The following is a 16,649-nucleotide window of genomic DNA, read 5'->3' as shown; positions in this document are numbered from 1 at the left end:
GAGACCCGAGAACTGAGTTAGTTCATTGAAGCTTCCTCCAGCTTTGCTGCTGCTGCCGCCATATTTCTTGAGCAGCGGACATGCCTTGTTACTGCTGCTAAGGGTTATGGGCCTCCGGTCAGTGCCCTGCTGAGCTATATTGGAGCCTGTGTCCTTAGGTACATGTTTTTATTTATTTGTTAAATGATTGCCGTTTACATAGCATTTTTTTTTAATGCAAAAATATTTTAAAATGGAAAGGTAAGATAATATAATTAACTTATTTTAACCTCAAATATGTTATTTATAGCAAAAAGAGTTTATTATAATTGAACATTCCTGTGTTTAATAAAAAAGATAGGCTAGCAACATTTATACTAGACAAAAGTACATTTTAAAATATAAGCTATAACAAGAAAAAAAGAATCAGCATATCTACTTTTGGGAATTTATTCAAAGTAACCCTATTAATATAAGAATAGTAATGAGGCCTCCAAGTATAAGAGTGGGTTTGCCTCTTTTTCATGCAGTTCTGTGTAGTTTTGGCTCACATATTTTGACCTTCTGTTGTTAGGGGTATACACATTTCAACTATTGTGCCTTCTTGGAGAATTGATCACTTTATTATATAATGCACCTATTTCTCTCAGATCATTTTCTCTCTCTCTCTCTCTCTCTCTCTCTCTCTCTCTCTCTCTCTATATATATATATATATATATATATATATATATATTTAAAAAAAATTTTTAACAGAGAGGAAGGGAGAGAGATAGAGAGCTAGAAACGTCAATGAGAGAGAAACATCAACCAACTGCCTCCTGCACACCCCCTACTGGGGATGTGCCCACAACCCAGGTACATGCCCTTAACCGGAATCGAACCTGGGACCTTTCAGTTCCCAGACCGACACTCTACCACTGAGCCAAACTGGTTTTGGCCAGATAATTTTTCTTATTCTGAAGCTTGCTTTGTCTCAAATTAATGTAATTATTTCAACACTAGCTGCTTTGGCTCAATGGATAGAGCATCATCCTACGGACTGAAGGGTCCAAGGTTCAATTCCAGTCAAGGGCACATGGCCAGGTTGCAGGCTCGATCCCCAGTTAGAGGTGTGCAGAAGGCAGCTGATCAATGATTTTCTCTCATTATTGATGTTTCTATTTCTCTCTTCCTCTCTGAAATCAGTAAATATATAGATTTATAATAGAGCCCCCGTGCATGAAATTTGTGCATGGGGGTGATCCCCTCAGCCCAGCCTGCACCCTCTCCAATCTAGAACCCCTCTGAGGATCAGGCCTAAACCGGCGTCGGGCATCCCTCTCAATCCTGGACTGCTGGCTCCTAATTGCTCACCTTCCTGCTTGCCTGATTGCCCCTAACTGCTCCCCCTGCTGGCCTGGTTGCCACCAACTGCCCCTCCTGCCAGCCTAATCACCCCCAATTGCCCTCCCTGCCAGACCGGACACCTCCAATTGCCCCCTCCTCCCCAGCTGACCTGCTCACCCCTAACTGCCACATGCTGGCCTGGTCACCCCTTGTGGCCATCACGGGCAGCCTGGTCACCAATGCAGCCTGCTGCTCAGTCGTTTGGTTGTCCCTCACTAACCCCCCTGCCTACCTAGTCATCCCACACAGCCTGCTTGTTCAGTCGTTTGATCATCCCTCACTGACCCCCTCTGCTGACCTGGTCACCCCATGCAGCCTGCTTGTTCAGTCCTTTGGTGGTCCCTCACTAATCCCCCTGCTGGCCTGGTCATAGGCAGCCATCTTGTTAGGGCGTGGTGGTCAATTTTCACATTATTTCTTTATTATATAGATACTAGAGGCCTGGTGGGGTCCCTCAGCCTGGCCAGTGATTAAGGGCTATGGAGGAGGGGAGATGGAGCTGGCTGGCTGAGGGGAGAAGCCATGAATGGTTGGCCAGTTGGCCCCATGCCCAATGGGGGTGGGAGGGTGGCAATTGGGGGCTCGGCCAGCCAGGGCAGGGGCCACAGGAGGTTGGGGAAGCGCGGGGTGGGGTGGGGGGTAATCGGGCCTGGATGAGGACAGCTAGCATATATATATCTACTTCAGCTTTCTTTTGATTAGTGTTAACAGGTATATCTTACTTCATGACTTTATTTTTAACCCACTAAAATCTTAAAAGGTAAAATGGATTTTTTGTAGTTGGGCGGGGATGGGAGGTTGTGGTAAAACATACACACACACACCACATAATATGCTCTTCCTCCCTGGCTGTTTGAAGATAAACCTTCATCATGAATGACATGGTAACCATCCAGACCAGGAAGTTCATGACCAACAGACTACTTCAGCAGAAGCAAATGGTCATTGATGTCTTTCACCCTGGGGAGGCAACAGTACCTAAGACAGAAATTCGAGAAAAACTAGCCTAAATGTATAAGACCACATCTGTTGTCATCTTTGTGTTTGGATTCAGAACCCACTTTGGTGGTGGCAAGACCAATCAATGTTTCTCTTTGTCTTTCCCTATCCCTTATGCTCTCTCTAAAATCATTAAAAACATTTTTTTAGAATAGAAAACTGTTTATCCAGGTCCTAGACCATTTTTATTTTATTTATTTATTTTTTTAAATATATTTTTATTGATTTTTTACAAAGAAGGGAGAGGAATAGAGTGTTAGAAACATCGATGAGAGAGGAACATCGATCAGCTGCCGCCTGCACGCCCCCTACCGGGGATGTGCCCTCAACCAATGTACATGCCCTTGACCAGAATTGAACCCAGGATCTTTCAGTCCACAGGCCAACGCTCTATCCACTGAGCCAAACCGGTTTTGGCCCTAGACCATTTTTAATTAGGTTGTGTGTGTGTTTTGCTCTTGCATTGTATGACTTCCTTATGTATTTTGCATATTAATCCTTTATCAGGTATCTGTTTTGCAAATAGTTTCCCTCATTCCATAGGTTTCTTATTATGTTGATCATTTCATTTCCAAAAAAAAAGCCCTTTTGTTTAACATAATTCCCCCTTATTGATTTTATTTATTTTTTCTTTCTAATGGCTAACTGCTACCACTTGACCTTTGCCAGTCTGGTAGTCCATCATTGCAATTGAAATTGGGGTGTTCATCTCAATGGTGGCATATCCCACATTATCTCCACCATCCATTATTTTTTTTATTTTTTTTTATTTTTTTTTTCTTTAAATGAATCTTTATTGTTCATATTATTACAAATGTTCCTCATTCCCCCCCTTCCCACCCTCCATTGCTCTCCTTCACCAGGTTCCCACCCCACCCTCTGCCCTTTCCCCACCCCCATTGTGCTCATCCATAGGTGCACAGTTTATGTTCAGTCTCTTCCCACGCCCCCCTATCCCCTTTTTCCCTGAGAATCGTCAGTCCACTCCCCTATCATACCTCTGATTCTATTATATTCACCAGTTAATATTGTTCATCAGATTTTTTTTTAATTCCCTTGGTTTTTAGATTCACTTGTTGATAGTTACATATTTGTTGTTCATAGTTTTTATCTTTATTTACTTTCTCTTCCGAAAGAACCCCCTTCAGCAATTCATATAATTCTGGTTTGGTGGTGATGAACTCCTTTAGCTTTTTTTTATTAGTGAAGCTCTTTATCTGGCCTTCGATTCTGAGTGATAGCTTTGCTGGGTAGATTATTTTTGGCTGTAGATTCTTGCTATTCATCACCTTGAATATTTCTTGCCATTCCCATCTGGCCTGCATAGTTTCTGTTGAGAAATCAGCCGACAATCGTATGGGTGCTCCTTTATAGGTAACTACCTGCTTTGCTCTTGCTGCTTTTAATATTCTCTCTTTGTCTTTTGCTCTTGGAATTTTAATTATGATGTGTCTTGGTGTGGTCTTCTTTGGATTCCTTTTGTTTGGAGTTCTTTGCACTTCCTGGACTTGTAAGTCTAATTCCTTCACCAGGTGGGGGAAGTTTTCTGTCACTATTTCTTTCAGTATGTTTTCAATATCTTGCTCTCTCTCATCTTCTGGAACCCCCATAATTCTGATGTTGGTTCGCTTGAAGTTGTCCCAGAGGTTTCTTACATTATCTTCAACTTTCTGGATTCTCTTGCCTTCTTGCTTCTGCGGAGGAGTGTCTTCTAGCTCTTTCTGTTCCAAATCTTTTACTTGATTCTTGCGATCTTCCATTCTGTTTTTAGGACTCTGTATAATATTTTTTATTTCAGACAATATATTCTTTATTTCTTGTTGATTCCTTATTTGTTCTTGTTGATCCCTTATTAGTTCTTGTTGATCCCTTTTCATCTCCTCATAGGTCTTGTCGACCTTTTCTAGGAAATTCTTGAAAAACCTTCTAAGCGTGGTTTTGAACTCTATATCCAGTCTCTTCTTTTCTTCCATTTCTTTTATTTGTGCTCTATTTCCTTGTCTTAGCATTTTCACAGCTTCCCTTAGTTGGTAGGGTGGCTTTGTGTGCTAAGGTGTCCTATATGTTTCAGTGAGTCAGCCTCCCAGTTACCTGAGGTGGACAGTCTTGGTGTAGCCCTTTGTGGGCTGTGTGTACAGTCTTGTTGTTAAGCCTTGCTTGTTGTTGGTATCACTGGGAAGCGTTGATCTCCAGAGGTGCCTCAGCTAGGAGGGTTTCTATGGCCCCCTTATTGATTTTGCTTTTGATGTCACATCCAATATATCATTGGCAGACCCAATGTCAAGGAGCTTATTTCTTTTTTTTTTTTTTTTTTTTTTTAAATCAATCTTTATTGTTCATATTATTACAAAGGTTCCTCATTTCTTCCCCCCTCCACCAGGTTCCCACCCCACCCTCCGCCCCCTCCCCATCCCCCATTGTCCTCATCCATAGGTGCACAGTTTATGTTCAGTCTCTTCCTCCCTCCCTTTCCCCGATAGTAAATCCCTTTTCAGATAGTAAATCTGTTACTTAGCATTTTCTCATATCAATAATACCTCCACATGCCCAATGATACACTTCACACAAAAGACATTTTCAAATAGGTCAACCAGCCTCATCCAGGCCCCACCCAAGGCACTCACAGATCAACACCCCAGCGCTATACTAACTCAACACATCCAGATCTAAGCCTTCATCACTTGATTCAGCAGACCCTCAAGTTCCCGCAAAAGTTTCCAGCCATGTCTGAGAGGCAGCCGTGGGCAGGTACAGGCGAGGAGCGAGCTGTTTCGGGCCTGGCTGCTCCGGGCCTGGCCTCTGTTGCTCTGGTTCGTTCCACAACCAGCTGCTCCGGGTCTGGTCACTGCCGCTCCCGACCTAGTTGCTCTGGACTTGGCTGTTGCTGCTACAGGCCTGGCCGCACCTGACCCGGCTGCTCTGGGACCAGTTGCTCCGGTCCCGGCCGCTCTGGGCCTGGCCGCTCCCAGCCTGTCAGCTGCTGCTCCGGGCCTGGCCGCTCCCAGCCTGGCAGCCACTGCTCCTGGGCTGGCCGCACCAGACCCGGCTGCTCCGGGCCTGGCCGCTCCCAGCCTGGCAGCTGCTGCTCCGGGCCTGGCCGCTCCCAGCCTGGCAGCCGCTGCTCCTGGCCTGGCCGCACCAGACCCGGCTGCTCCGGGCCTGGCCGCTCCCAGCCTGGCAGCCGCTGCTCCTGGCCTGGCCGCACCAGACCCGGCTGCTCCGGGCCTGGCCGCTCCCAGCCTGGCAGCTGCTGCTCCGGGCCTGGCCGCTCCCAGCCTGGCAGCCGCTGCTCCTGGCCTGGCCGCACCAGACCCGGCTGCTCCGGGCCTGGCCGCTCCCAGCCTGGCAGCCGCTGCTCCGGGCCTGGCCGCACCAGACCCGGCTGCTCCGGGCCTGGCCGCTCCCAGCCTGGCAGCTGCTGCTCCGGGCCTGGCCGCTCCCAGCCTGGCAGCCGCTGCTCCTGGCCTGGCCGCACCAGACCCGGCTGCTCCGGGCCTGGCCGCTCCCAGCCTGGCAGTCGCTGCTCCGGGCCTGGCCGCACCAGACCCGGCTGCTCCGGGCCTGGCCGCTCCCAGCCTGGCAGCTGTTGCTCCGGGCCTGGCCGCTCCCAGCCTGGCAGCTGCTGCTCCGGGCCTGGCCACACCAGACCCGGCTGCTCCGGGCCTGGCCGCTCCCAGCCTGGCAGCTGCTGCTCCGGGCCTGGCCGCTCCCAGCCTGGCAGCCGCTGCTCCTGGCCTGGCCGCACCAGACCCGGCTGCTCCGGGCCTGGCCGCTCCCAGCCTGGCAGCTGTTGCTCTGGGCCTGGCCGCTCCCAGCCTGGCAGCCGCTGCTCCGGGCCTGGCCACACCAGACCCGGCTGCTCCGGACCTGGCCACTCCCAGCCTGGCCGCCACTGCTCCGGGCCTGGCCGCACCCGACCCGGCTGCTTCGAGCCTGGCCACTCCCAGCCTGGATGCTCCGTGCTTGGCTACTGCTGTTCTGGGCCTGGCTGCTCCCAGCCCGGCTGCTCTGGGCCGGGCTTCTCCGGGCCCAGCCACTCCGTGTCTGGGTGTTCCTGGACTGGCCACCCTGGGCTTGGCTGCCTCCGCCTCAGGCCTGGCTGCCACTGCCCCAGGTCTGGCTGCTCCAGTGCTGGCCGTTGATGTTCTTGTTCTGGCTGCTGCTGCTCTGGGGCCTGGCCACTGCTGCTCCGGGCCCAGCTGCCACTGCCTTGTGCCTGGCCACTCTAGGCCTGGTCGCCGCTGTTCCAACATTCTGTCCCTTTTTTCTCTTTTTTTTTTTTTTCTTTTTTTAAAAAAAACAAAACGCATTTATGTTGCAATGTTGGCTGGTGCGTTGAGTTCTGACTTAGTCTTTGATTTTTCAAGATCTTCTTTGTATTTTTTCTTAAGTAATTTTACTATCATTTGCCCTCACTTGATTTCTTCACATTGAGAACTTCTTTGGTTTCTTCCTCCTTGTCCTGGGAGCTCAGCTGGTTGGCCTGTGGCACCCCTTTGTTCTCCGCGGGCTCCCGCGCTGCTCCAGCCTGTTGCCGGGGTCGGCGCCGCCCAGGAAGCAGCCCCCGTCCTTGGCTCCGTTGCCAGCGCTCAGCAGTCGAAGGCTCAGGGGCACCCCCCCCCACTGGGGGCCCAGTCGCCCGGGTCCTTGCTGGCGCCCGGCTGGCCGGTGTCCGGCAGGGGCTCCTGCTCCTCTTGGCGTTCCTCCAGTCTGGAGCTTTCTTTCTCCCTCCCACTAGGGGAGTCCAGGTTCAGAGTCAACAGACTGTCCTCTGCGCACAGTGTGCGCGACTCCGGGGGCTCGGCCTTTGGCCGTGCTCCCAGGACTCCACCTCACAGCTCCGTCTCCCCCTGCCCGAGCCTGGGTCCCCAGGGACTGGCCTAGACCTGGAGTTCGGGGCGGTCTGGACTGAGGCTCAGAGCTGCCGCCGGAGGCTTTGTTTCTTCCCGCTAGGGTAATCCAGCATCAGAGTCAACATTCAGTCCTCTGCGCGCCATGTGCGCGCGACTCCGGGGGGCCCCGCCTTTCGCCGGGATTCCGCCTCACAGCCCCATCTCCCCCTGCCGGAGCCTGGGTCCCCAGGGTCTGGCACATAACTTGGGGCTCAGCGCTGCCGGTTTGGGGGTTCAGCCCAGGCTGGGGGTTCTATTTCCTTCCTGCTAGGGAACGCCAGGCAGCACCCAGCCCTCTCCTCCTCTCCGGCTGCGACCTCTCCGTGCGCGCGTGCGTGCGTGCGCGCAGCATGTCTCCGTACCTTAGGCTTTTTTTCAGCTCCTCTGATTTTCCTTCTGGTTTTCTCCCTCCTTCCTATTGTAGAGTTTTCAGTCAGTCGACTACCTGTAGCTCTGGGCAATGTCCACTCTACATTTTAGTTGTATTCCCTTGAAATTGTTGTGAGCTGCTGCGGCTAGGTGTATACCCGAGCAGCCATCTTGGATCCTCCCAAGGAGCTTATTTCTTATGTTTTCTTTTAAAATTTTTATACGTTCAGGTCTGACGTTTGGGTTTTTAATCTATTTTCAGGTGGGTTTTTTGTTTGTTTTTTTTTTTGAGTGGTGTAAGTTAGGGGTCCACTTTCTTTCTTCTGTGCTTATCCAGTTTTATGAACAATATTTCATTTAAGAGACCATCCATTCCCCAATAATTATCCTTGGTTCTCTTGTCAAATATTAGTTCACCATATGTGTGAGAGTTTATTTCTTTTTGTGTGTTCTGTTCCATTGATCTATGTGTCTGTTTTTATGCCAGTACCATATTGTCTGATTACTGTAGCTTTGTAATATAGTTTGAAATAGTTATAGATTCACAGGTGGTTGTAAAAAAACACACACATACACACACACACACAAAGAAAAAAAAACCAACAAAAAACCCCCACAACATTGTAAAGGGTGATGCCTGGTACCATTCACTCCATTTCCCCCTATAGTAATATAGTATATAACTAGAGTACAATATCTAAACAAAGTGACATTGGTAAAGTCCACATGTCTTATTTAAATATCAACAATTTTAAGTGCATTTATTGTGTGTGTGTAGTTCTATGCAATATTACCATATGTGTAGATTTATATGAGGACCTCTGCAATCAATTTAGAGAAGTGTTCTATTGATACCGAATTTTTGGACTGGAGCCCGGATTCTTTGTCTATAGGAATCAAAGAATGAATCCACGGATTGAAAGTGGTATAGCAAAAGTGGAGATTTATTGAGGAACAAGTACAGACTCCCACGTGGGGAGAGGGAAGAGTCCCACACAATGGACTCCAAAGTAGGGAGGGGGAAAGGGTCCCACTGAGTTCCTCTTCCCAATGGCTTGTAAAGGTTGCAGATCCTGGTACCCCATATCCCCTCTGATTGGTCACTATTCCCTTACACCGGTTACTATAGTAACTCCTGGCAAATGTGAGGTTCTCTCCACTCCTTCCTTATTGTCCCCCTACTCCCCATCCCTTTGGGCTTTCTTCTCCTCCTTCTGAATGAAGGGATTCCTTCTCTTTATTTTGTAAATATAGACCTTTTGCTGTTCCCAGCTTCCTCATTCTGAAGTATGGTAGCAATCATCTAAGGTAGAAACTGCTGTTTTGGGTTCTGTACTTATTTAAAAGTTATTTTGATTTTCTGAATTTATGTATCTATCCCAATACTCCATTGATGGTGGTTTGAATATCCCATTGATTGGGATCTCACTGGTCATCAAAGCACATTCCTGGGACCTAAGACAGTTCAACTATCCTAAATTGCCTTAATAGCTACAGATAGTGCATTCCTGTTGACGCAGTGATTCCAGAATCTGGACAGCACAATTATTCTAAATTGTCCAGGTGGTCCCAAATAATGTGTTTCTGTGGATCCAGTGATTTGTAGATACTTGAGATAACTAACTTGCTCAGTTTCACTTCTGTAAATTCGGGAAACAGGTTCCTCATTCCAGACCCAAAGATGTAATGGATACTTTAGTGATATTCTGCCAATATAAGCCAGGCATGGCAAACTGTTCGGGGCTGCGAGGTCTGGAGCGCTTTTGGTCCCCCATATGCCACTGGCCTTTATATAAATGACTCCATAATTTGGCTTTTTGAGGCATCCTTTATAAGATGGGGGTTGCACCACAACCATTCTATGGAAATTTTACCCCTAAAATTCTTGTTTTACTATTAGCACAAAGTTCTCTCATCTGACTTGACTCACCTCTCTCCCTTACTCCCCCCTCTATCTCTCCCCCTCCCTCTTTCCCCACTTCTACCCTACCTTCCACTCTCTCTAAAAAGCAATAGGGAAAATATTCATGGGTAAGAATTTAAAAAAAAAAGAAAAGAATTTTAAGTGCTTTGTCTTTAACATAAGGTTGGTTATTTTTAAATTAGTAAGAAAAAGCAACTAAGAGGACTAGAATAGTTGTAGAAAGGAAACCATGGCCATTCTCTCTCTCTCTCTCTCTCTCTCTCTCTCTCTCTCTCTCTCTCTCTCTCTCTTGTTGGCAGTTGAATATTAATATCCTATAACATTCTTGGTGAACTTGCTTCAGAAACACAATCTTCAAGCTATTTCCTAGTGTTTCATTTTACCACTAATATTTCCACCCACCTCTTCCATAGATCACACCATGAATAGCTATAGATGCTGAAAACTCTGGTCCTCTTCCAAAGTTATTCCTGTTTTTGGAAAAACATGTGAATAGCCTGCTCTCGGATATGCTTGGTCTTGATCCCATATATGATGGGATTCAGCATAGGTGGAACCAGAATGCAGACATTAGCAAGCAAAATGTGGATATGAGGGGGTATGTAGCGTCCAAACCGCTGAGTAACAGTAGTGAAGATGGCAGGCCCATAAAAGAGGATGATGATGCAGACATGGGAACCACATGTGTTGAGAGCTTTCTGACGAGCCTCTTGGGAAGACATGTGGAAGACAGCTTGGAGAATCAGCACATAGGAAACAAAAATTAACAGGGCATCTAAAACCACTGTCGTTATTATGACAAAAAGTCCATACCAGATGTTCACCCGAATGTCATTACAAGCATATTTGGCCAAGCCGATGTGTTCACAAAAGGTATGAGGAATAATATTATTTTGGCAGAAAGTCAACCTTTTCAAAAGAAATATTATGGGGAAAATTGTACAGTAACTTCTCAAAAAGATGGAAACACCAATTTTCCCAATCAGTGTATATGTAAGAATGGCTGTGTATCTCAGTGGGTAGCATATGGCAATGTAACGATCAAATGCCATCACCAGCAGGATCCCTGACTCAGAGATGAAAGTGCAGTGGATGATGAAGAACTGAGCGATGCAGCGATCCAGGGAGATCTCCCCAGCATGGAACCAGAAGATGGCCAAGGCCTGAGGCACTGTGCACGTGGAGAGGACGATGTCTGCTCCGGCCAGCATGCAGAGGAAGAGGTACATGGGTTCATGGAGGCTGCTCTTTGTGAGGATAACAATGATGAGCAGGCTGTTCCCAACCAGGGCGATGATGTAGGAAATGAAGAAGGGGATGGAAATCCACATGTGCTGGTCCTCTAGGCCAGGGATGCCCAGCAAGCGGAAGACTGTGTGGCTAACACCGGTGTGATTTAAGGTAGTCACATGTGGGGACACCACCACAGACATCACTTCTTATTCACAGACACAGGAAAACATAGTATTCCTTATAATATTCTTTCTGAAGGCACCAAGACCTTTTGACGTATTCCTTCTTCTTTGAACATGCAAATCAAAAGAAACATATAAGGTAATAGAATATAGTCTCTGCCTTAATGAATGATTAAAAGGTATACATATTCCCAACTAATCAAAAAAAAACAAAACATTTTGTTGAATCTATTTCTCCTACAGAAAGAGGATTATGAAAAGACAATAGGGAATTGTTCCATGTATCTGGAAATGCTGTAACAAGTGTTTCTTGAATGTGAAGAACTTGAACTTAGCTTTGTGGTGGATACTTCATCATAAAGAAAAACAATAAAAGAAAACATGGGTATTCAAATCAAAGTATAGCATCTTCGTAACACAGTGTTCAGCTCAGGGTGGCTGTGCATAGGGAATACTGAAAAAAGCAGGGAGATGTTTGTTCAGGCAAATTGGGTATAATTGTCAGGAATGAGATTTGAAATCTCTCTGACTTCACCATATGCAATCTGCTGGCTTGTGAAGTGAGTCAAGGGAACTTTAAGAGGTAGCATGAACAGGGCCTCTGTGCCTGAGGTGAGGCACTGCTCATGCTCACACCTGAAGGAACTAAGTTTATAAATGACCAAAATGTGAAAGTAAGGCATTGTTGCTGGGAGGCATTGTGCATGATATTTTAAAGCTTTTTCTTCAGGTAAAATTCTATCATCTAACTCTTAGTGTACATTTGTTCATTCGTTAACTCTGTCATTTAGGAAGCAGTAACTGTTTTTCAGGTACCACATTACAAACTGGAGATACAGGGAAAAGGGGAATTTGACCGAGTCCTATGAACTTATGGTTTGACATAAACAGATAATTTGAAGAGCTGAAGACATATTTTAATTCCCCATAATAAAAAAGTATTTTAAAATAACTCCATAGCTAAGTTATAGCTCATGCTCAATAACATTATTTCTTCCACTCCAGTTACCCACATGATGCCCATATTTTTCTTTCTGGGGAAAATTACCAATTACCATCCTCCAAGTGCTGGAGGAAGGTGGTCTGTTATCAGTCACCTACCAAAAGAGTCAATCATCTGGCCTAGTTACGGTACTGTCTCCTGCAGAGCATATGGCTGCTTTATGAAAAAGTTCTATCCATGTTAGAATGGCTACCTTCAACAAATCATTAAACAACAAGTGCTGGCAAGGATGTGGAGAAAAGGGGACCCTTGTACACTGCTGGTAGAAATGCAGACTAGTGCAGCCTATGGAAAAAAAAAATATGGAGTTTCCTCAAAAAATTAAAATGGAACTGCCACTTGACCCAGGGATCCCATTTCTAGGAATATATCCTAAGAAAACCTGAAACACCAATCAGAAAGAATATATGCATCATATGTACCCCTATGTTCTTTGCAGCATAATTTACAATAGCTAAGATCTGGAAATAGCCCAAGTGCCATCAGTAGATGAATGGATAAAAAAGCTGTGGTACATTTATACCGTGGAATACTACAAAGCTATAAGACAGAAGGATCTCTTACCTTTGAGTCAGCATGGAAGGATCTGCTAAGCAAAATATGCCAGTCAGAGAAAGAAAAGCATCACATGATCTCACTCATATGTGGGATCTAAGGAACAAAATAAACTGATGAACAAAATAGATCCAGAAACATAGAAGCATTGAACAGACTGACAAATCTCAGAGGGGGTCGGTGGGAGAGGAGAGATTAACTGGTAAATTTATATGCATATGTACATAGCCCATGGACACAGACAATAGTGTGGTGAAGGCCTGGAAAGGATGGGTGTCGGGTGGAGCGAGTCAATGGGGAAAAAAAGGTGGGGGGCGGGGGGACACATCTGTAATATTTTCAACAATAAAGATAACTTTTTCTTTTTCAGTTTTCTCCAGTGAAGGCATCTGACCTCCTGCATGGAAAAAGAAAAAAAAAAGGGGGGGGAAAGTGGGATGGTACCAGAGGGATGTGAGAGCTGGTGTGGCTGGTGTGTGTCCTCACAGATCTGATTGGGAATATAAAGGGGGGAAATGGCAAGAGAGAAGAGGCCACAGAAGACACAAAGCAACCAGTGCAGAGCTGGAAAGGAGGGAAGATTATGGAAGCTGGTGATGGCCATGTGTTTGAGGAAAGGGAGCACCAGAGGAAACTGTGTTCATTGGAGCCAGAGAGAGAAACCAGGGAGCTCAAAGGTCAAAGATATGCCTGTCCCTTTGGTCTCCTGTCCAAGGTAGAATGACTTTGGTCTGACACACGTTTATCTACATGTTCCACTCAGTGCTCTTCCCCCATTATTCCCTTTTCACAACAGCCTAAGGTGTCCTGGACCATTTCCCAAGTCCTGCTTTGGGAAGGCCAGCACAGATCCTTGTCATTCTCAGGGCTCTTCTCATATTTGCAATCTAAGTCAATATCTTTTCTGTTTTCTCATGTCATCTCATTATTAGGACACTTGTCATATATTGGACTAGAAGCCCAGTGCACAAATTCATGCATGGGTGGGGTCCCTCGGCCAGCCTGGTGATCAAGGCCAATTGGAGGTGGGGAGGGCCAGAGGAAGGGGCTGTGGGCAGTTGGTCAGCTGGCCCCACCCCGATTGGGTGGGGTCTAAAGGGATGGGAGAGGTTGTGGGAAGTTGGGGAGACCAATGGGGGCCCTGATCCAGCCAGTTGGCAGCTGCATGGTGCGGTTGAACTCCCACCTGGTTGAACTCCTGCCCAAGAGGACAATTTGCATATTAGCCTTTTATTATATAGGATTACTTCTCTTTATTTGCCAACCTTCATTAACCTCAGCTACCCATATACTAGTACTCTCAACCTCCCTTCCCACATCTTACCCTCCACTTCTGTGGTAACCAACCAGAAAGATGCCTCTCGTCTTTATAATTCTGCATCCATATATATCAATAACATCAAAGAGTCCTTACAAAAAAAATAAACAAACGAACAAATAAATAAAAATAATAAATAAAATTTTAAAAAAGAGTCCTGACCCCTCTGTCCTGTATGGACTGACCAGCTCAGTCCTTACCCTGATCCTGAAACCACTCCACCCATAGACGTCTATTTCACTCACCAGCTCTTAATGAGTCCTCAGGAACAGACGTGAGATTGGAGATGAAATTCAGTTTGTTGGGGCTCGGGCATTTGAGCTATTTATTCTCTTTCATGAGAGCCCTTGAAGGAAGCACTTACATCAGGACCCCAGGGACACAGCTGTCTCCAACAGCTTCACGCTCTTCTCAAATGGCCTTATTCCCAAATCTACTCCCCCCTCCCTAGAGCTTCTCCAATTTTATCTCCTGCTCCTCCTCACGTGTCCTGAAACCCATCCCACACCAAGTGTACACATTTATGATGTTTTACTCCAAGAAAATCTCTCCCATCTAAACCAGCTTTTCTGCAAGCCTGTTTTAATACCCATATTGAATTAAATTAATATTAAAGTTCTTTCCAATCTCTAATATTAATCCATACAATTAATATATAAAAATAATTTTAAAATTTTTCATGTAAAGGATGATGTTGCAGTTATATTCATCCCTGGAGTGGTCATAAGATTCATATTCATAAATAATGAGGGTGTTTTGGGTTTTTTTTGGTGTGATTTTTGTTCATCTTCACCTGAGGATATTTGTTTCCATTGCTTTCAGAGAGAATGGAAAGGCGAGAGGGAAAGAAAAAAATGGATGTGAGAGAGACACATCTACTGGCTGCCTCCCTCACGCTCCCCGCCAGTGGGCAGGAAGTAAAACCACAACCCAGGTATGTGCATGTGACTACTAATCAAATCCGCAACCCTTTAGTGCACAGGCCGACACTCAAACCACAAGCAACACCAGCCAGGGCAATAAGGAGTTCCAGTTATTTCCTAAAGGTACATAAATGCTTGTGAACAATGTATATGATATCATTTCTTACATTTGTGATGTCTTTTCATTTCATTTGTCAGTCTGTTCAATGCTTCTATGTTTCTGGATCTATTTTGTTCATCAGTTTATTTTGTTCATTAAATCCCACATATGAGTGAGATCATGTGATGCTTATCTCTCTCTGACTAGCATATTTTGCTTAGCAGATCCTTCCATGCTGACTCAAAGGTAAGAGATCCTTCTGTCTTATAGCTTTGTAGTATTCCACGGTATAAATGTACCACATCTTTTTTATCTACTCATCTACTGATGGCACTTGGGCTATTTCGAGATTTTAGCTATTGAAATTGTGCTGCAAAGAACATAGGGATACATATGGTGCATATATTCTTTCTGATTGGTGTTTCAGGTTTTCTTAGGATATATTCCTAGAAGTGGGATCCCTGGGTCAAGTGGCAGTTCCATTTTTAATTTTTAAATGTTTATTAATTTATTAATTTATTATTATTTTTTAAATCAATCTTTATTGTTCATATTGTTACAAAGGTTCCTCATTTCTTCCCCCCTCCACCAGGTTCCCACCCCACCCTCCGCCCCCTCCCCATCCCCCATTGTCCTCATCCATAGGTGCAGTTTATGTTCAGTCTCTTCCTCCCTCCCTTTCCCCGATTTACTATCTGTAAATCCCTTTTCAGATAGTAAATCAGTTACTTAGCATTTTCTCATATCAATAATACCACCACATGCCCAATGATACATTTCACACAAAAGACAATTCCAAATAGGTCAACCAGCCTCATCCAGGCCCCACCCAAGGCACTCACAGATCAACACCCCAGCCCTATACTAACTCAACACATCCAGATCTAAGCCTTCATCACTTGATTCAGCAGACCCTCAAGTTCCTGCAAAAGTTTCCAGCCAAGTCTGAGAGGCAGCCGTGGGGCAGGGGCAGGCGAGGAGCGAGCTGTTCCGGGCCTGGCTGCTCCGGGCCTGGCCTCTGTTGCTCTGGTTCGTTCCACAACCAGCTGCTCCGGGTCTGGTCACCGCTGCTCCCGACCTAGTTGCTCTGGACCTGGCTGCTGCTGCTCCGGACCTGGCCGCACCAGACCCGGCTGCTCCGGGCCCGGCCGCTCCCAGCCTGGCAGCCGCTGCTCCGGGCCTGGCCGCACCAGACCCGGCTGCTCCGGGCCGGGCCGCTCCCAGCCTGGCAGCCGCTGCTCCGGGCCTGGCCGCACCAGACCCGGCTGCTCCGGGCCCGGCCGCTCCCAGCCTGGCAGCCGCTGCTCCGGGCCTGGCCGCACCAGACCCGGCTGCTCCGGGCCCGGCCGCTCCCAGCCTGGCAGCCGCTGCTCCGGGCCTGGCCGCACCAGACCCGGCTGCTCCGGGCCCGGCCGCTCCCAGCCTGGCAGCCGCTGCTCTGGGCCTGGACGCTTCCAGCCTGGCAGCTGCTGCTCCGGGCCTGCCCGCACCAGACCCGGCTGCTCTGGGCCCGGCTGCCCCGGGCCTGGCCGCTCCGAGTCTGGCCGCTCCCAGCCTGGCAGCCGCTGCTCCGGGCCTACCCACACCAGACCCGGTTGCTCTGGGCCCGGCTGCCCCGGGCCTGGCCGCTCCGAGTCTGGCCGCTCCCAGCCTGGATGCTCCGGGCTTGGCTACTGCTGTTCTGGGCCTGGCTGCTCCCAACCCGGCTGCTCTGGGCCCGGCTTCTCCGGGCCCGGCCACTCCGGGTCTGGGTGTTCCTGGACTGGCCACCCTGGGCTTTGCTGC

The 16,649-nt window shown here is 47.3% G+C and overlaps 2 protein-coding genes across 2 annotated transcripts in view; both read right to left on the bottom strand.

Annotated features, from left to right (window-relative positions):
- Window positions 1-16,649, bottom strand: part of LOC311627698 (putative CENPB DNA-binding domain-containing protein 1) — a 40,148-nt gene that overhangs the window by 21,014 nt on the left and 2,485 nt on the right. The gene's annotated exons all lie outside the window — the stretch shown is intronic.
- On the bottom strand, window positions 10,015-12,770 carry LOC311627525 (olfactory receptor 52B4-like; the record flags this gene model as incomplete). The annotated part of the gene is made up of 1 exon (XM_084894035.1): window positions 10,015-12,770. Exon 1 carries the CDS (start codon window positions 10,981-10,983, stop codon window positions 10,015-10,017), a length of 969 nt encoding a protein of 322 aa, XP_084750161.1. The 5' UTR covers window positions 10,984-12,770.

This window comes from Pipistrellus hanaki, assembly GCF_964339955.1.
Source record: "Pipistrellus hanaki genome assembly, chromosome: 9".
Lineage (NCBI taxonomy): Eukaryota > Metazoa > Chordata > Mammalia > Chiroptera > Vespertilionidae > Pipistrellus > Pipistrellus hanaki.
The sequence above is the reverse complement of the archived record's forward strand: the minus strand, read 5'-3'. Positions and strand labels throughout refer to the sequence as shown.